General features: G+C 38.3%; 1 protein-coding gene across 3 annotated transcripts in view; it reads right to left on the reverse strand.

Moving 5' to 3' along the window:
• Positions 1-17,727, reverse strand: part of DCAF5 (DDB1 and CUL4 associated factor 5) — a 69,549-nt gene that overhangs the window by 37,329 nt on the left and 14,493 nt on the right. For all 3 annotated transcript variants that reach the window (XM_035539424.2, XM_035539426.2, XM_035539425.2), the window contains exons 3-5: positions 17,323-17,359; positions 15,773-15,912; positions 11,272-11,401 (exon numbers count right to left, since the gene is read on the reverse strand). In XM_035539424.2, the coding sequence (XP_035395317.1) occupies positions 11,272-11,401; positions 15,773-15,912; positions 17,323-17,359 (307 nt within the window). The remainder of the gene's footprint in view (positions 1-11,271; positions 11,402-15,772; positions 15,913-17,322; positions 17,360-17,727) is intronic.

Here is a 17,727-nt window from a genome sequence, read left to right on the forward strand (position 1 = left end):
AGAGGACAAACAAGTAAAATCACCTGCATACAACAAGACTGGAAAAGTAGGGAGTTCAGGGTGAAAATTCTGTATGTTCAAAGAACATGTCATTCTTCCTCACCTTTACTGTCAGGCTCATGCAAGTTAGAAGAAAGATCAATCCCCAGCATTAATAAACTTCTGTGCTTGACAAACTCTATGGTGAACAGAAGCTTGATCTTTCCCTCCAAGCCAGGAAGGCTGTATTTTATTTTATATATATATATATATATATATATATATATATTAATTACTATATACTGTATTATTATATACTATATTATATATTATACATAATACATATTTTATTTATATATAATATTTTATATATATATAATATTATATATATATATAAAATATTTTTTAAATGAGAGATTCTTATCTGATAATTGACTTCAGAATCTGGAGCCTTAAGATCATCCGACATCACCAGATTTAAGTACCCAGGGCAATCAGACCTTGTAACAGCAAAGGCTTGCATGGTTTAGCCCTTATGATCTAACTGAGATGCTGAATGCTAATATTGCTTCACCAGTGATCGCAGGCAGTTCTCCAGAAAGCACTGTTATGTTCCTTTACTCTACCTTTGTTCACAGGAAAAACAAAAAACAAACAAAAAAACACCCACCTATAAAATGTCATTATTTTTCACTAGAATGACAGAGCAGAAGCCCAAAGTGCACCGAACTCTTTCCCGCATCTGTATCACTTACATCCTTTTAGGGCTTAAGGCTATTATAGCAATTAAGCGTTAGGAAATGACAACAACGAAAAAACAACCCTATTTATTTGAATGTTTCACATCCTCCTTCAGCTCTACTCAACGTTTTAGTCTTATTACAGACCTGTTCCCAAACATTCTCACCAGCCCAGCCTTGCCCTCACTACAGTTCTGAGTCAGCAGGCACAAGTGCCCTGTTCTCACTCCGCTTGAATTATCTAGGTGTTACTATCAAGTAAATAATAAATGAGATCTACTAGATAGTGAAATGGTTTTGCAAGAAGAGGGAAAAAAAACAAACATTTAACCAGATTTTAAAAAGTAAAATAAAAGTAGAGAATGTAAAGAGTAACTGTCCAATAACCACAAGCAAACTAGCTAAATGACTTCTTCATTTTTCTCCTTTTCTAATCTCTAAATTCTAAAGTCAGTCTATTACTCACCGTGTTCAGAAATAGCACCTTGAAGGATGGAGTATAGACTGTGGGAGAGAACACTGCCCAGCTGAAGCCAGTAAAACAAGAAGGAGTAGGTTCCATCAGATAACCAGACAGAGAAGATGCAAGTACAGCCAGACGTGGCATGGGAAGATGACCTCTAGGCCAAACGAAGGAACAATAGTTGTTTCCAAAACAAAGCACACACCAAAGTCAGTATAACACAAAGTACACAGCTGCCAGAGAAAGTTACCTCAGAAAGATAATCTGAGTGCAAAAGAGGGTAGTTCCTCATGAAGAGTAACTCCGTATTTACACCTTAGGGCCTACACAAGACCAGTCCCTGATCAATAATGCAGTCCTATGAAGGATTTTTTCCTGTGCGTTTTCCTGTACTGTGATTCTTGTATTGCCTTACCAGAGCTGAATAACATCAGCTACAGATTTGCTCCCTCATCCAATAAAAACACGTTTATAGACACATACTTTTCTGTAGCAAAGCTGCTCCAAGTGCAGTCCTGCACCTGGGCTGGGGCAATCCCAAGCACGAATACAGGCTGGGCAGAGAACAGCTTGAGAGCAGCCCTGACGAGAAGGACCTGGGGTGTTAGTTGATGAGAAGCTCAACATGAGCCAGCAACATGCACTTGCAGCCCAGAGAGCCACACGTATCCTGGGCTGCAACAAAAGCAGCGTGGCCAGCAGGTTAAGGGAGGCGGTTCTCCCCCCCCTGTTCCACCTGGAGCACTGCATTCAGCTCTGGGGCCTTCCGTTCTTTTGAGAGGAAGAGGGGCAAGATCTAAGGTGCTCCCTGCAGAAGCACCATCTAGTCTTGAACCAAAGCTTTTGCCTTCCAATACGTACAAGATGAATACAAAATGGCACATAAACCTACCTAAATGCAACTCTAACAACAACTCTGGTCTCATCAAGTTGTTCCACCACAGTTTCCTACGGATTTATGTTTCAACAACTACTTCCCATGTCTTACAACAGGGTTGAACCAAGACATGTGTACATTTAAAACAGGCACCACGTGAGGGGGGCCTTCATACAGTACTGTCCTTGTTAACTCTTAAGTAAGTTTATGTCATATAAAGGTGGGAAAGAGTACCAGGCAGTATCCAGCAGACTTGCACACTTATTGGAAGTATTTCTAGACTAGGTATTAGTTGGCACTCACACCTGCAAAGATTGCTTACTTCAGAATAAAAATATTTAGCATTATATTCACTGACTTACATCTCTTGCAACTTTAGAGTAGCACCTCTGTCCTTAAAAGATAAAGCAGCACCAACCACAAAGAAAGAGTCCATATGCAGCAAAGTGCTCTGCCCAGCAGAAATATAACTTGTAGAAAGACTTAATGGTTGTAACCACCACTCTTTGCCCAAAGTCAGAAAGGTTTATTTGAAAGCATTCCCTCTTTTCTTCAGTGGTTCTCATCTCAAAGATGTCATTTGATTTTGGCTAAAACCTGTGGCAAACAGTTTGGAGATTTATTTATGGTTGCAATGAGGAAAACAAATCCAATACACATTCCACAAAAATACCACCCCTCACCATAACCATTCGACAGTTGCTTCAACATAACCCCAAAGATTTCCATAAAAGAATAATTCTCCATAAACTTCAGCAATAAATTCACTTTCTATAACAAAAAGAAATGTTTAAGTAATAATGGAAACAAATAGGGAAAAAAAAATCTAAGCTTCTGTTCTGTGCCATGTGGGGCAAATACACCAAATCAGAACTGGGTCAGGAGAGCCTCAAATTCTAGGTTGAGACAAAAATCATTTGAGGTGTCTCAGTACCACAAAACAGATGAGGATGCTACAAGTATGGGGGGTTGGGGTGAGTTGTATTTCCTGAGCAGTGAGAGAGGATAAATAGTTACTTGAACTATTTTAAGTGGTATGGTTGACCTATACTGGTGAGTGCCTAGGCTGCATTTAAAATTTATGTTGCAACCTAGCTAAATGAGTTAGTTTAAGCAGCATAAAAATAGTCAAAATTCACAACAAATAGTTCTACTAGAAGGGAAAGAAATGACCTGATGATACACACATTTTTCCTTTACTCATTAATGCAGTGCTCTGCTCAGAGCAGGACTAGCAGAGGTCTCAAAACAGAAACAGCACATTTTTGTTGCACTGAAATAATTAAAACTGGTAGTTGGAGATTCAGTGATGCAGAGAAATTTCTTCTCCATCTGCAAGGGCTTTGATAATCCTAAACCATGTGCATTACAAGTGATTAGTAGTATCACAGGCTTTCTTCCTTTACATGCAGGGTCAAAATGCAAAACAGTCATAGAAAAACCTTAAATCTTCACATATTCCTGCCATCCCACTCCTGCAGACCTCATGTATCATCATATCAAAAACCTGTAGGGATGAAATAATTACAACCAAAATTATACATTTTCTTTGAAAGAAAATTTCCAGTCCACCAATTCTAGCCTCTGAACAGTCCCAGCCTCACTAAATTTGTTGTCAAAAGCAAACTCTGTGGCTACCCACTGGACTAATGACCTGTGCAACACAACCACAAACAGCGCTGGATCCCACACTTGTAATTCCAGGAGCTCGGTATATTTCAGTCAACATACCAGACATCTTGGTAACACAGAGATAAAACTAGATGACAGCTACTTGTCAGAGAAATCAGAGAGAAATTGGAGAGAAATCAGGAGGGTAACCTGGAAAGGATAACATGCAGCATGTATATGAATATTCCTCAAAAAATAACTGCTACGTTTGCTCTCCTGGCATCTTCTTTAAGGATCAGATAACAGGGCCAGGTATGAGCCTGGAAACTAAAACTGATAACTGTTGGAGACCTGTATCTATGGACTCAGTTATGATGCTAGCTTTAGGACCTTTAAAATCTTCCCTACCACCATACAGGTTCTCCAAAGCCCTCTCTGTTCCACAGGCTATAAATATCACCTGTGGCACAGGCAGAGCTGAAAATACTCATCTCCCTTTCCACCCTTCTCCTCGTTCTCTCATCCACCAGCATCAGAATAAACCACGCCTCTATTCAGAGGTACTACCTTGCCCTCTCCTGCAAAGATGGTCTGCCTGACGTGCATTTAACTCACTCTGCCTATAGTTCTGACAGCTATTTCACACCTGACAAAGGATTTGTGAACTTGAAAGACCATCAAGTTTTTTCTGTTACATGTCAGTATGTCAGTCCAACATCAATCACCTGCAGGACTTCTACATCCTTAGATTTTGATGGATAGAGATATTCCATACTCCTCCATACAAAGAAGTTGTTTATGTTTTAACTTAATAAAGCTATTAGCACAGAGATAACATCTGAATATAATCAGAAATTACATATCCATAAAGAATAGACTCGTTTCCATCATCTCTACTATTCACTGGGCCTTTCCTTAAAAAAAAAAAAAAAAAAGAAGGCAAAAAAAAGGAGATGGGCATGGACTGTAAAAAGGGAAGAAGGAAGAACACAAGAGTACTTAAAAATATCTGGACTTACACAGTCGTTGGTTGAAATACATAAGTACAGTGACTTGCTGAGTTGCCCCCAGCAATTCTGTAACAACACAGATCCACAATACATTTTTGCTGCCAACAGTTTATGATGCACAGAACTGCCTTTTTTGCCTATCTAAAACAGGCACAGCTTCTAGGCTCCATCTAGCGTTGCAAGTGCCTTACAACAGCCCCCTCACTAATCAAGAACATACTTAAGCTTCTCAACACGCTATTTTTTAAAGAAGAAACAATACAGCTGGCTGTGGTTTAACATCCATCTGAACAAAAGACAATATTAATACACTATAAAAAAAGGAAAAATAGTATTTCCAGAATCACCAGTCAACTCGTAATCATACTGGATTTCTATTAGTTCTGTTTGAATGGTGCCTCATATGCTATCATTGATGAACCAGCCCATTGCATTTAGATCTTATTAGTAGGCTTGTGAAAGGGGGTGGCAGGAATCTCAATTGCTGCACTGAGAAAATCTGAGACAGAAGAAGAGATACCAAGCTGTGAATGAACTCTGAAATAAAGCAAAATGCATCTGTCTCTGTATCCTGACTCAGGCAGCAGGATTAATCAGATTATGATTATTTGAAGTGAGCTGAACTTCTCACAATTCAGAGCCGTGCAACTGTCCCTAAATTTTCCTGTGCACACCAAGAAAAGCTCTCTTTTTAGCCACTTTCTTCACTGTAGCTGTTGAATGTGAAGCACTCCCAGCTTCCCACCAAAAAATTAACCACTTTCTTAGTATGTGAATAAACTCTACCCTTAATCAGGACATTTTTTTCCCCTAGCCCTAAGAATACTTTATTTATAGTTTGTAGGAGGTGTTTAGAGCTACCTAAAAAAAGCAGATAAAACTAACTCTCCTGGCTGGAGGCATATAACAGCTGGCAAGAAGCCATACTCCTGTAAATCAAGTAGAAAAGAACTGTGTATTTTGGAGAAAAATCCTCAGATTTTTGAGGATGGCTAAGTAGATACAGCTCATTTGTTTCTAACAAATGGTGAAATCTGTATCCAAATTCACTAATCTCCTCGGTTATCATTGCTCCATTCAATATTTTGAATCACCACAGAACACTATTAACTTGATGATTCTGACATACTGACACCTTCCCTAATAAGGGTATAAAAAGAAATTGAAAATAAGACCCTCAGAGACAGTACTTATAGTGATCCGTTCAGCACTAAGTTGCGGCTACCCTTGCATTTATGTTCAGTTAGAAGGGTGACAGAGGAATACAAATGAGAAGATGGGAAGAGGGTTTTTAGCGTTTGGATTTTTGAGGTGACATTCCTTGGAGCGATGCTGCTAAGTAGCTATATTGCAATCCTATGCACGTGGCATCAAGGGGCTATTTGTGGATGTTAATCTACTTTTGGTTACAGTAAGTGGAGAAGAGAAACTCTGGTCTCTTCCCACTTCCAGGTGCATGATCCTACCGTTGCGAAACTGTTGCAGAAAGTCATTAAAATGTGATTATACAGTCACTAGTTACACAAATGGAGTGATCAGTATGGGTGCCTAGATTTGTAAGCTACAAGAATTTTGAGCTCCAAGGTCTTTAAAAGCACTTTTACTCCTCTAGATTGAATAGAAAACCTTTTAAAACATTTTTTATTCTCTCTGCCTTTAAGACACTAAATCTGAATTTTCAGAAGCACCAATTAGACACAGTTTGAGCTGATTAAATGTTTTGACCAAATTGAGCTTCCAGAAATGGTGACCTTTGGAGACGATTAAATTCAATGCCCCTGAAAATTTAGAGCTATTAGTTTAAAACTGCAGTCAGTTAGCCATATTTTATCAGCTATCATACAAGTTACGAAGCTAATGGCAAATCATTATTTTTCTGACAATGCATCGTATCTAACTGATCAATATTAAACTGTACCTCACTTGAAGAGCCTTTGCAGATTAAAACCAGAAATTTTACATTAAGCCTGATTCCCTTCCTGAAGGCCAGCTGAATCCTGTGGGATCAACAAACCTCCCCTGGTTTGAAGAATATGTGAAGAGTATTCCTGTGCCACTGCTGTTGGCTGTAATACATGTTAAGCGAAGGTGTTGCTAGCTACAGTACTACTCTTGGCCCCAAAGAGCTGGTGTTCAGACTTCCAGGCTTTTGATTTGCTTTCTGGATTTTGCAGGGGAGCAGCAGCAGGATTCCCCAGAACAATCTCTAGTTATGAGGAAAACCAAGTAGTGCCTGCATCAATTTAACCCTGCTTCCATCTGATACTTGACAGGTGGAACAGTAGTTTTGGGAAATGCGAGCTGTATCATCAGTTTAAATGAAGTGCTTCACTAGCAGCAAATTAACTACTTATACCCATTTCACCTTACTTGTAGCAGAGTGGTGCAGACCTACGTAAGCCACTGGAAGTTACTATGTTGGCAATGCACAGCAAATTTCTTCCTCCCCTTCTTTTTAGCCACTTAGCCTCTGACCATAACCCCACTACTACACGCTAGGACAAAACATCCAAAGTTTACCTGACCTAGGCCATTTCTGCCAGCACCCCAGGCAGAACGATAGGACTGAAACGTTCCCACAAAGGTCACAATATTGTGAAGGATTACTCTGGTACTGAAAAAACATGGAGTTTCCCTTAACAGCTTGGGGCATAAAATAGATTCCCTCACAAATGAGCTTCGTGCACAGAATAGAAATAAAAAGATTGTCATGGGAAGGGATAGATATACCTAGCATTTTACACTATCATTATACTCAACAATCCCAGCAAGTTAATACTTCTACGCTGTAACCCAGCAAAGCCTCTATTCCCTTTATCCTTCTCACTCCTCACAGTGTTACATTTTCTTGGATCCCGATAACAGCATCAAAGAAAGAAACCCGCAGAGAAGCAAGAATTTCCACCATTAGCAGAGTCTTGACAATGAGAAAAGCAGCTGATGGGGTTACCCTTCTTGCTGTGCTGCTGTTCTGGCGTGCAATTATAGAGGCAGCTTCCTGTTTATCCCAAGATTACGGAGAACCTCAAGGCTCTTTAACCCCTTCTCCCTATAAAATTTCTTAACAGCCAAAAGGGTTTTGGAACACATCTTACCTGAAACTATCCTTTGTATCTTTTTAGTATTAATACAAATAGGGAAAATAGACAGAAATTCACTCACATACCAACTTCAGTTCTACGTAAAGTCTATCTAATACTGTACTTACAGCGCTATGTGGATTATTTCACTCTTAAGAGATTTTTTTTAATACAAATACATTGAATTTAAATATATTTTCTCTGGAAGACACTATAACAAACTAAAACCCACTGACAAAAACCTGAAGTTTGTTTTCCATTTTTAATAGCATTTGGAACAAGGATTATATCTTAACTGATCTACACATTAACAGAATTGTTTCCTTATAAGACAAAGTGAATTGGCGTCAAATATGTTGAAAATAAAGTTGTATATTTCCAGATTATTAAACTAGATCTCTAGAGACAAGTGGAAGCTTTGAAAAATGCTTTGGAACTCTTAAAAAAAAAAAAAAAAAAAAAACCACGCTAAAAATCTGGTTTAATTTGGTTAAATCTGACTGACTCTGGCTTTGGCAGCCCACCAGCACAACACAGACATCTCACTCTGAAGATTCCTCTTTCCTGAGAGTTTCTTGGTAACAAACTGAAGTGTGCTTCCAGAGTGCTTTAGGCCATTTTCTTTCCCACCACCAAGAATACCCTCTTTACCATGTTTTGGGCATATCTCTGGTCACGCCAAGGAAGAAAATTGATTGCTATCCTGGAAAATGACAGCTGAAAGCAGACTGTTTTCACCTGCGTTCATTTAATCTTACAGCTTCCTCAGTCCAAGTCTGAGGTTCTAAATATCATCTACACTAAGAGAGGCAGGGTTGTCCCTTACTATTCTCTTTCCTGTTTCTGAGCCCTCTAGGAGGAACAGGCTGCAGGCAGAAAACACGTACCTGTTATACACCATGCAGCACACCTACTTCGTAGGTGCAAATGCTATAAGACTTCAGTGCTTAAGGATTAGCTGCATGTTATACGCAGTGTACATCCACCAGTACAGTAAGGATGTTGTAAGCGTTCCCTTAAACATGGAAAAAGTGGCGTGACCTACCCACCCAGGAACTTCAGCACTATTATTGCAAGGTATGATGTTTCACCACCACTATTTAGCTTTTTAATTGGAAAGATTTACTTTGATCAGATTAGGACCAGAAGAGGGTAGCTCTTGTCCATCAGATAAGTGTACGAGCTTCCACCCATTTAATTCATTCAAGGCCTTCAGTCAAGTTATAAGGCACCCTTTCCCTTCCCCTTTCATCATTTAAAGAAAAGACTTTAGAATTCAGATTTACCAAAGTTTATCAAGTCGTTCACACACTGGTTCTAAACCTGAAGAAATACATAATACTTGCTAAGAAGCATTACCAATGAATTTATGCTATAGCTATTTTGTATTCAGCATTAGAAAGAACAATGCCACAATACGAGTAAAATCCGTGTCCTTAGATGTGTGAGCACAGACTGCTATCCCATACACACACAATTGCCCCCAACAAGCATTTTGCCTTGGAGTTAAAACTGAGGAAGAAGGCATGATAGCATCTAGACAGGAGATCTTCAGGATTTCTATGACCTGACAGCTGCTACTACACCCAAACAATAACTTATCAACCCTTTTTAATATTTAAGCTGAGAAACTTTTGGATAATCAAAGTCTTAACGAGAATAGCAAAAGTATCACAAAGCAGCTATTCCAATTTGTGGGAGAAGAATTCCCTTCTCTAGTGATCTGCTCCTGCATTTATCAGAGGCAATGCTTGCATCCTTTGTAATAGGTACTTCCTCTCTCAATTCCCTTTAACCTTTCCAGTTACATGTATCATTCCATTTCACTTTGCTGCCCAAACTAAAGACTTAATCTAAATTTTGCATCTGTGTATAATTTCTATTAAGTATAAACTATAGCACTATTCCAACATAATTCTATCTATGTTTGTACTCAGAACAAATGTGTGAAGAAAAGTGTTTTGGCATAACTCCCCTTCAAAACAAGAGCAACCTTAACCTGTGGAAGTTCTTAAATCACAAAATTGAGGTACAAACAAACAAAAAAAAAACAAAGAATCCTGCAGAAACAGTACAAAGCTAGATACCTTGGAAAGAGGACACCAACTTTATCCATATTAGTTTATAAGGAAAAAAAAATGGCATGAATATAAGTTAAAATGATAGAAACTTTATGGAAACAAGAAACTTTTTTTTTTTTGTAAAGAAAGAAAGAAACCTAACAACTTGAATTTCTCTCCCTCTCTCCAGGGAGTGATGAACAGTTTGCTGTCAGAAAGGTACTTACTAAGACCTACACACAGGGTTTGACAGGGATAAGAGGAAAGTGCCTAGGCTGTCTTCTAACTCCCTTCCAGTTTATTTTAATCAAACCTAAATGCAATAGCAGAATGTACAACAGCTGCCAACAAGGGCTCTGGCAAAATTTACAAATATGAGAAAGTTCTAGAGCCACAAGCATCAGCAAGCAAATACTGATTCAAGTTTAAAAGCAAAAGTCAATTCAAACCAAAAATGTTTACAATTTAAGAATAATAAGCCCCCTTGAAATCATGATTTGGTTGCTATTATAGGGGATGTTTAAACATTTTGGAATTTTTTTTCAGCCAGTTATAATTAACTCCAAATGATATTGTTTTTTCTGTCTGTACAATACAAAACCAAGAATTATTTTCAGTGATATGTATCTTCTAGATATTCCAAGAAATTTGTTGATAAAGGGAGTGTATGTTATGGAAGATTTTAAATAACTGAGGCTACTGTATCATAAACAACTACCATCTCTTTCCTCCTCTTTTCACTTTTTTTGAAGTGTTCAACTTTTTTCTGATAGCTATGAGGAAAAAAGGAAATTATTTTCAAAATCTGAAGGACAAAAAAAAAGAAAAAAGAAAAACCTCCAACAGAAGCTTAACCTCTCATTCATTTAAAATTCTGGTATCTGGCATTGCATAAGCCCATTTTAGAACCCAGTCCGGTCAGTAGCACTTCGTACTGCAAACTTCTCTCCGAAGTTGTCAATTTGTTTAAAAACCTATGCAATCATGGGGGCACATCATTTAGCCTTCTAGGAAGTCATAAAATGCTGAGTAAAAAGCAGACTTGACCAGCCACTGAAACCAAAGCTGGGTAGAAAAAAAACAAATTGTAAAACAGATAGTGCCCCCACCATGGTTTCTTCCAGTTTTAGTAGGAGAATGCTACATGTAACGATGAGATCTTGACAACATCAAGACATCCGTGTTAATCCTGCAGTGGTGAGGCCAAGCAGACTTTCAAAATGCCACTTACCTTAACACTGGAAAATCTAGCCCCACTTTGAATCAAATTAGATAGTATGTGTAAAGAAGGGTAATTATGCAAAATAATTTAATTCAGCACTAACATTGCTGTTAACTTTATTCCGCATCTTCTCTCACCATTGCATGCCCTGACTTAAAAAGAGCGGCATGCCATCACTTCTCAAGAGAAAGAAATCACACAGCTTAAGACCAGGAGAGACAGATCTTACCTCTGAGGTTTACGAATATCCCAGAGTCCCACACCTTCCTTAGAGTTGGCAGTAGCCAGCAATCTGGGTTCTACCGGATTAAACATCACACTGTGAAAGGCTGATGGGTAGTGTGCCAAGCAGAAGGGCTCTGTTGAAAAAGTTGTGATTTCAGACATAAGAACAAACAAAGCATACAACTGTTTGATGCAATGAGTTTGGCAGCTTAATATGGAAACAGCATAACAAGATTTAAAGATATGGAGACATGTTCAAACCACTTCTAGAGCTGACACATCCAAAGCAATATAAAAACCTGAAGTTTTAGAACCCACCCACACGTACTTTAACTTTGTCTAAATATGGAAAAGGACACAAACTGGATTTCAAGACACCATTTTGCTTATGGAAGGTTATCAGAGTATAAAACTAAGCACTTGCAAAGGTTAAATATTTGAGTTTTCTTATGGTTCGTGACCAAATGGTCATCTAATAAGGGCCACATGGAGGATTTCTGAAGGCTTCCTAGCAAAGACCACGTCTGAAGCCTCCACAGCCACTGATGATCATCCAAACTGTAAATGTAGCAGCAATTGCTTACACTGGAGAATATTATTACATAGAGTGAGAGAAGCTTGTATGGAAATCAGCTCTAAAAGCAATCTACCATCCCTGAGGAAAAAGAGGCCCCTTAAAAGTGTTATTCAGCAATTGTATAAGTATGCAAGGAAGGGGGCTTCTCTTACATAGAAACATCAGCAGTTACCTTTTGCTATTCATACACACAGTTAAAAAAAACCAACATGCTCATTCAGGCTCTCTTCCTCTCATCTTGATTAGGATGAGACAAGCAAGACTGTGCTTGGCCTGCTACCCTGCCCTGTTCATTCCGTCACAATGTTGCCTCCATGAAGAATGGGAAAGAGCCTTGACTTTGTCATCCTTCTCTGTATCTTTCTGCTAGCTTTATGGCTTTAGGCATAGCCTAAGTCTCTATTGTGTGTATGTTTTGTGGCACACTACCATTCTTTCATGCAACTAGGAAACAAGATTATGCCAGACTTTGCCATTCACTGATGCAACCACCGTGTTGCTCACGTGCCTGGGAGACTGCTGCTGCCCTCGTTTGGGACACTGTGTGCAGGCACCTTTAGCCTCGCAAGCACCTCCAAACATACTTCATTTTCTTTCCTCATATCCCTCATTAAGAGATATAAAACATGTTTCAACAGACAACACTCCCAAATTCCCAACACCTGAAACTACTGCCTATCAAACTACTGAGCCAGAATTAATACGTACTTGTCCTGCCCCCATCTGTTTCCTCCCCTTGCTCTATTACGAGCTTAAGGTAGGGACATTTCTTTTCAGTATTCATTTAGCAGACATCCAAACAATGGTCTCAGACCACAGCTGAAGCTCCCTGGTGCTATTAATTATCATAGGAGGTAGAGGTGAAGGGAAGAACAGGATCAAACTTTTGTTCTGCCAGCCTGCTCAAAGACTTCAAGAGATTGCTGTTGGTTTTATAGCAGTTCCGAATAAGGTTTAAGATTAAAACTGACCTTCTACATTCGCATCATCAAATTGAATCCCTGCTGACATGTTACTAAAATGGCAGCTCCCACTGGAAAGCAATGGCATGCATTAGCTGAGTAGAGACTGAAACAACATGTGATTGCCAAATAAATGAGTTGGTTTGGTTATTTTAAACTAAACTTTACATTTGCGCATGCTTGCTTAGTAAAGTCATTGTCACTAATTACTGGTGTCTTCCTTCACACCTGTATTATAAACAGCCTGGAATCATAGTGTTCTTCTAAGATTTTGAAAGTTGCCTTTCAGTCTGTCAAATTAAAGACTGATTACAGCAGCCAAACTAATGAGGCACTAAGTCACTAATGAAAAATAGGGGGGTTACTTTGGTTATTATTCTTTATGCTCATTTCACAATTGTAGCTCTTAAACACCAGGGGATGAAAATGTTTCTCAAAGGAAAGTTCAACAGAATCTCTTCCATAAATTAAACGCAGGTTTATAAAAGCTACTGCTTACGTCACTCAGCAGAGGAACACAGGGATGGACGTAATGCACTATTTTGAACTAGGAGCTTATTTGCAAGATTCTAACGCATTAGCCAGCGTAACTAACTACACTCACACTGGCATGCATAGTGTGCATTCCCATGACAACACCACTGCAGACAAGGAGATTACGCCAGTGACAGGCATTTTCTTGTAGTAAATACTGGCAGGGCTCACCTCTAAATGCTGACTTGGGGCTCCCATCCTAAATAAGCGTACAAAAGCTCTTTGGTTTAAAATTCAGAGAACCTACGACACTACTCCAAAGAACCCCACACGTACCACAGCTAAACCTTCTCCGTTCCATTTTCACTGGTGCAGACTTCTCATTCAAAGACTTAGTAACAGTAAGGCAGTAGCAAGGTTTAATTGCATCTTTCTATACAATTTTAGAAGCTTTGATAAGATTGGACATCAGCTTATGATACTGAACAGGTTCATACGGATGCATTTAAGCAGTGTCCATTTCCACCAACTGTTGACATCCAGTCAGCAAAAGGTAGCTCTCCTAACAGAGATCTTTATGGTGTAGAGTTCAGGAGAAGGCCATAAGTGAACATTTTGCCATTTCTAATTTGGAAGTCATATTTATTCAGTGTCTGGTCTAATCACTTGGATATTACGAAAACAGGAAAACAGGGATGAAATGAGACTTGGATTTACTAAAGATAGAATCATCACATCAGATTAATTTGATCTCTTTCCATGATAAAAGTAGTGGAAGTTATTATTCAGGGGAAACGTGGCAGAACTAATCAGGACTAATTTCACATGTGGCATAGCATAAAGTTTAGCTACAGGCAGCTGGGATTAGCAAAGGGAGTTGGAAGTTGCATGGTAGGCAAGAAACTGGCTGAAGGGAAGACAATAGTTCCCTGTATTAGTAATGGACTTCTGAGCAAGAGTAATGTCACAAATGAGTTTCTCAAGGACTGATCCAGAGAAGAGACATTATGGACATTTTTATTAAAGTCAGTTTCACACCTATACTGAATGTGTTTGCTGTTTTTTGGAATGTTTTAATATTTTAATAAAATTACCAGGTGGGACAGAGATAAAGGATACCACAACTGCACAAGAGAATCAAAATTCACAGTAAGACTTAAGACTACTGAAAATTGAATGTAGTGCTATTATATTTAATTTTTATTTATACAAAGGCAATATGCCTGATGTAGCAAGGCATCTATAAGCAATCCACTCTGAGTATTCTGAGGGGGGTTCATCAAGACAGACCTAGTTCTGGTCATGCTCGTTCAATAAAGAGCCACTAGTGTCATAAGGGCTAAAAGATTGCTATAAGACTAGAAAGTAGGTCTTGTTTCAGCGTTTGTTTCCTAGGCAAAAAGGGACAGAATTGCAATCTAGAAATGTTATCAAATTCACTAGGTATGGAAAAAAGCTAATTCAGTTGAAGTGCAACTTTGACCCGTTAACGAATGTGTACAAATCGCCACAAACAACTTTACTGTAAGACCAACAGAACCTACGAATTGATGCAATTGCATTTAATCAGCTTACAAAAGAGATGCAACTTCATTTCAGCTATGATGGAAGGGAACCACATTTGGTGCTCATGCAGACTGCTCAGTTTTAAGTTTTCAGCTTTGTGTTCTTTAGGATGGGGTGAATGCATAACTTAATTTACTAAAGTATTCCTGACGTACTTCTAGATTGAAATTCAATTACTGAAGTATTCCTCTCCAAAATGTAAGTACAGTTCTAAATTGAAATTCTCCTGGAGAAAAACAAACAACAACAAACACAGCCACCCAGATTGCAAGTGTTTCGATTTAGAAAACAAAGATTGAAGTAATAATTTAGCTTCTTCCCTGTTATCTCATAAGGGATCTAAGTTTCCATATAAATGCGAGAAATCTTTTTTTTTTTTCCAGTCAGATAAATTGATTTTGCTCTCTCATTTCGAGCCCACACTTCACAAGAGAACCAGAAAACATTATGCATAAGAACAATTACCAGTGTCACAGGGAAATACATAGCTCGCTTTGGAAAGTTTTTTCAATCAAAATAGCTTCCTAAACTTCCAAAAATTTTTTTATCCCAGGCTATATACAAAAACAGTGTTTTAAAAAACATCTAATCCACATTCCTAATTGGTTTAAAGTCTAGCAAGACATTTTTATTGAAGAAAAGTGTCCTCCACTGTTCCTTTAACTCAAGTTAAAACCTATTCCATACCACGTTCTATGCTACCCAGGGCTATATGCAGGTACTTTATGAAGCCATTCAAGACAGTAACACAGAACGGTAAAGACCAGGGCTTGCCTATCACGGTCGACAAGAATTATGCATCATTTTCACCCTTCTCCAACATTCCCCATTTCGATTGCCCACATAAACATAGCTTTTGCATTCCCTGGCTTGCCCACATCCCAACTTCTTCCTAAAATAATGAACTTTCCATCTGGAGATCTCACCTCCATGGGAAGATTCTCGGATGTCCCAAATAAGAACACGGCCATCATCTGATGAACTGGCAAAGATGTTATCATTTACTGGGCTCACTGAAAGGCCGTATACTGCATCTTCATGGGCAAACACATCCAACGTCTCAGTGCTGGAAGAAAGACACACTATTATCCTTCTTTCTTTTGCTACTGCTTTAAAAAGCAAATATCTACAGCTTTATCTATGTGGTAATATTAATGACAAGGTTAATGTATCTTTCTAACAAACCCGTTGTATTTAATTGGAATAAAACAAACAAACAAAAAAAACACACCACCAACAACCACGTAGTGACCACAATGCCATGCTACAGTTACGCTTGGGAGGAGGTAATGGGAAAGGGAAAGAGGTCTGGGGACCTGCGGACCAAGTTATAGTACTTAGTCTGAAAAGGATCACAAGACATAAGTAGATTCATTAATACAAGCTTCTTTAAGTTCAGCTGAAGCTCACAAAAGAGCAACATTCCATCTGGCTATTTTTTAGGTTTTCTTAGTTCTCCAGGACAAACCAGACCTACAATTCCCCCCCACCCCCCGCCCCATGCAGAAAAAGCAGCAAAAGAAAACAAAATAAAAATAAGTCCCCTAAGTGTCTAGGCTTCAGACATGGCACAGCTACAAAAAATAATAATAATAATAATAATAAAAACCACCTGCGCTACTCCACTCTTTTCCCAACCTTTTAGATCACCTTAATTAGGCAGAAAGAGTGGCATGGAGAGCCCGAAAGTTGAAATATTAAGACAGAGATTTTAATATTGTTCTATTCCTTTGATAAAACCCTTTAAATAACATTTAAATTTCCCTGAAGTAATGAACTGTCATTGCTTAAATCTGTAAAAGTACAGAACAAAATTTTACATTTAAATTTTCTACTTCAAAAGTAAGAAGCTCAAAAGACATGGTATGCTATCTAGAGAACTCCAATCAAATATATTACCACTACTATATTAATTAGATTTTGAGTAACAGCCTAATCTTGGTTAATCAAAGCCCAATTCTCTATTATTTTGCAGGCTTGGTTTAAAAAAAAAGTTTTAAAATAAATATGCTTCACATCAGCATGGAGAATCAAGAAGCTGCAAGTCAGTTTTAAAAGGTACTTAGGTGGCCAAGCACCAGTTATCTTAAATACACCTAGGTGAGTGTTTTGGGAAAAAAAAAAAAAAGGCAAACAAAAATCCCACACAAAACAGAGCCTGTAAGTGCCAGAATAATCTGGCTCTGAATCTTCCCAAAACCTAATATGCTGCCTGCACGAGAGCATATGTATTTAATAATCCCTCTCTTTCCCAAGATCAAAATGATGCAGAAACCAAGTACTTTAAAAAATAAATAAATGGGGTGATGGGGAATACTTCATTCCAGATACGAGTTTAGATAAATAAAAAAACATGTTTCAGGATTAAATCAGACTGTTCTCTTCTCCCAGACCACTAAGTCAAAACAAAATTGCCTCCAATGAGTTGTTATTAAGAGAGTTCATGAAGCAGTGGAAACACAAACTGTGTACTTACCTTTCAACATCATGGAGTATAACTTGCTCATCATTGCCTATAAAGAAAAATATAAACATTTAACATCATGTTCCAGTGGTTAAAAAACAACAACAAAAACATATTAGAGTAAAAAAATGAAAACCAATACATGTATTTTTTTTTAAATTTAAAATTTCTATTTTGAAAACACAACTAAAAACAGAAAAAAACAGCTCTGTTGCCAGGCGATCAGCGCTGTGCTCAGTTTCGTGAAACGTTCCATGTGACACTTCCAAATGCACCAATCCATTCCACCTTCTACTGGTCAACAGGTAACTTCTACTGAACTGTTACTGATCATTCCTCATTCAGTTTGAGCTTGAGTTTTGGGACATTTGCAGTAAAGAGAAGAATATACTACAAAGCAGCAGAACACCTCTAACT

The sequence above is a fragment of the Cygnus atratus genome, chromosome 5 (genome assembly GCF_013377495.2).
Source record: "Cygnus atratus isolate AKBS03 ecotype Queensland, Australia chromosome 5, CAtr_DNAZoo_HiC_assembly, whole genome shotgun sequence".
NCBI classification, from domain to species: domain Eukaryota; kingdom Metazoa; phylum Chordata; class Aves; order Anseriformes; family Anatidae; genus Cygnus; species Cygnus atratus.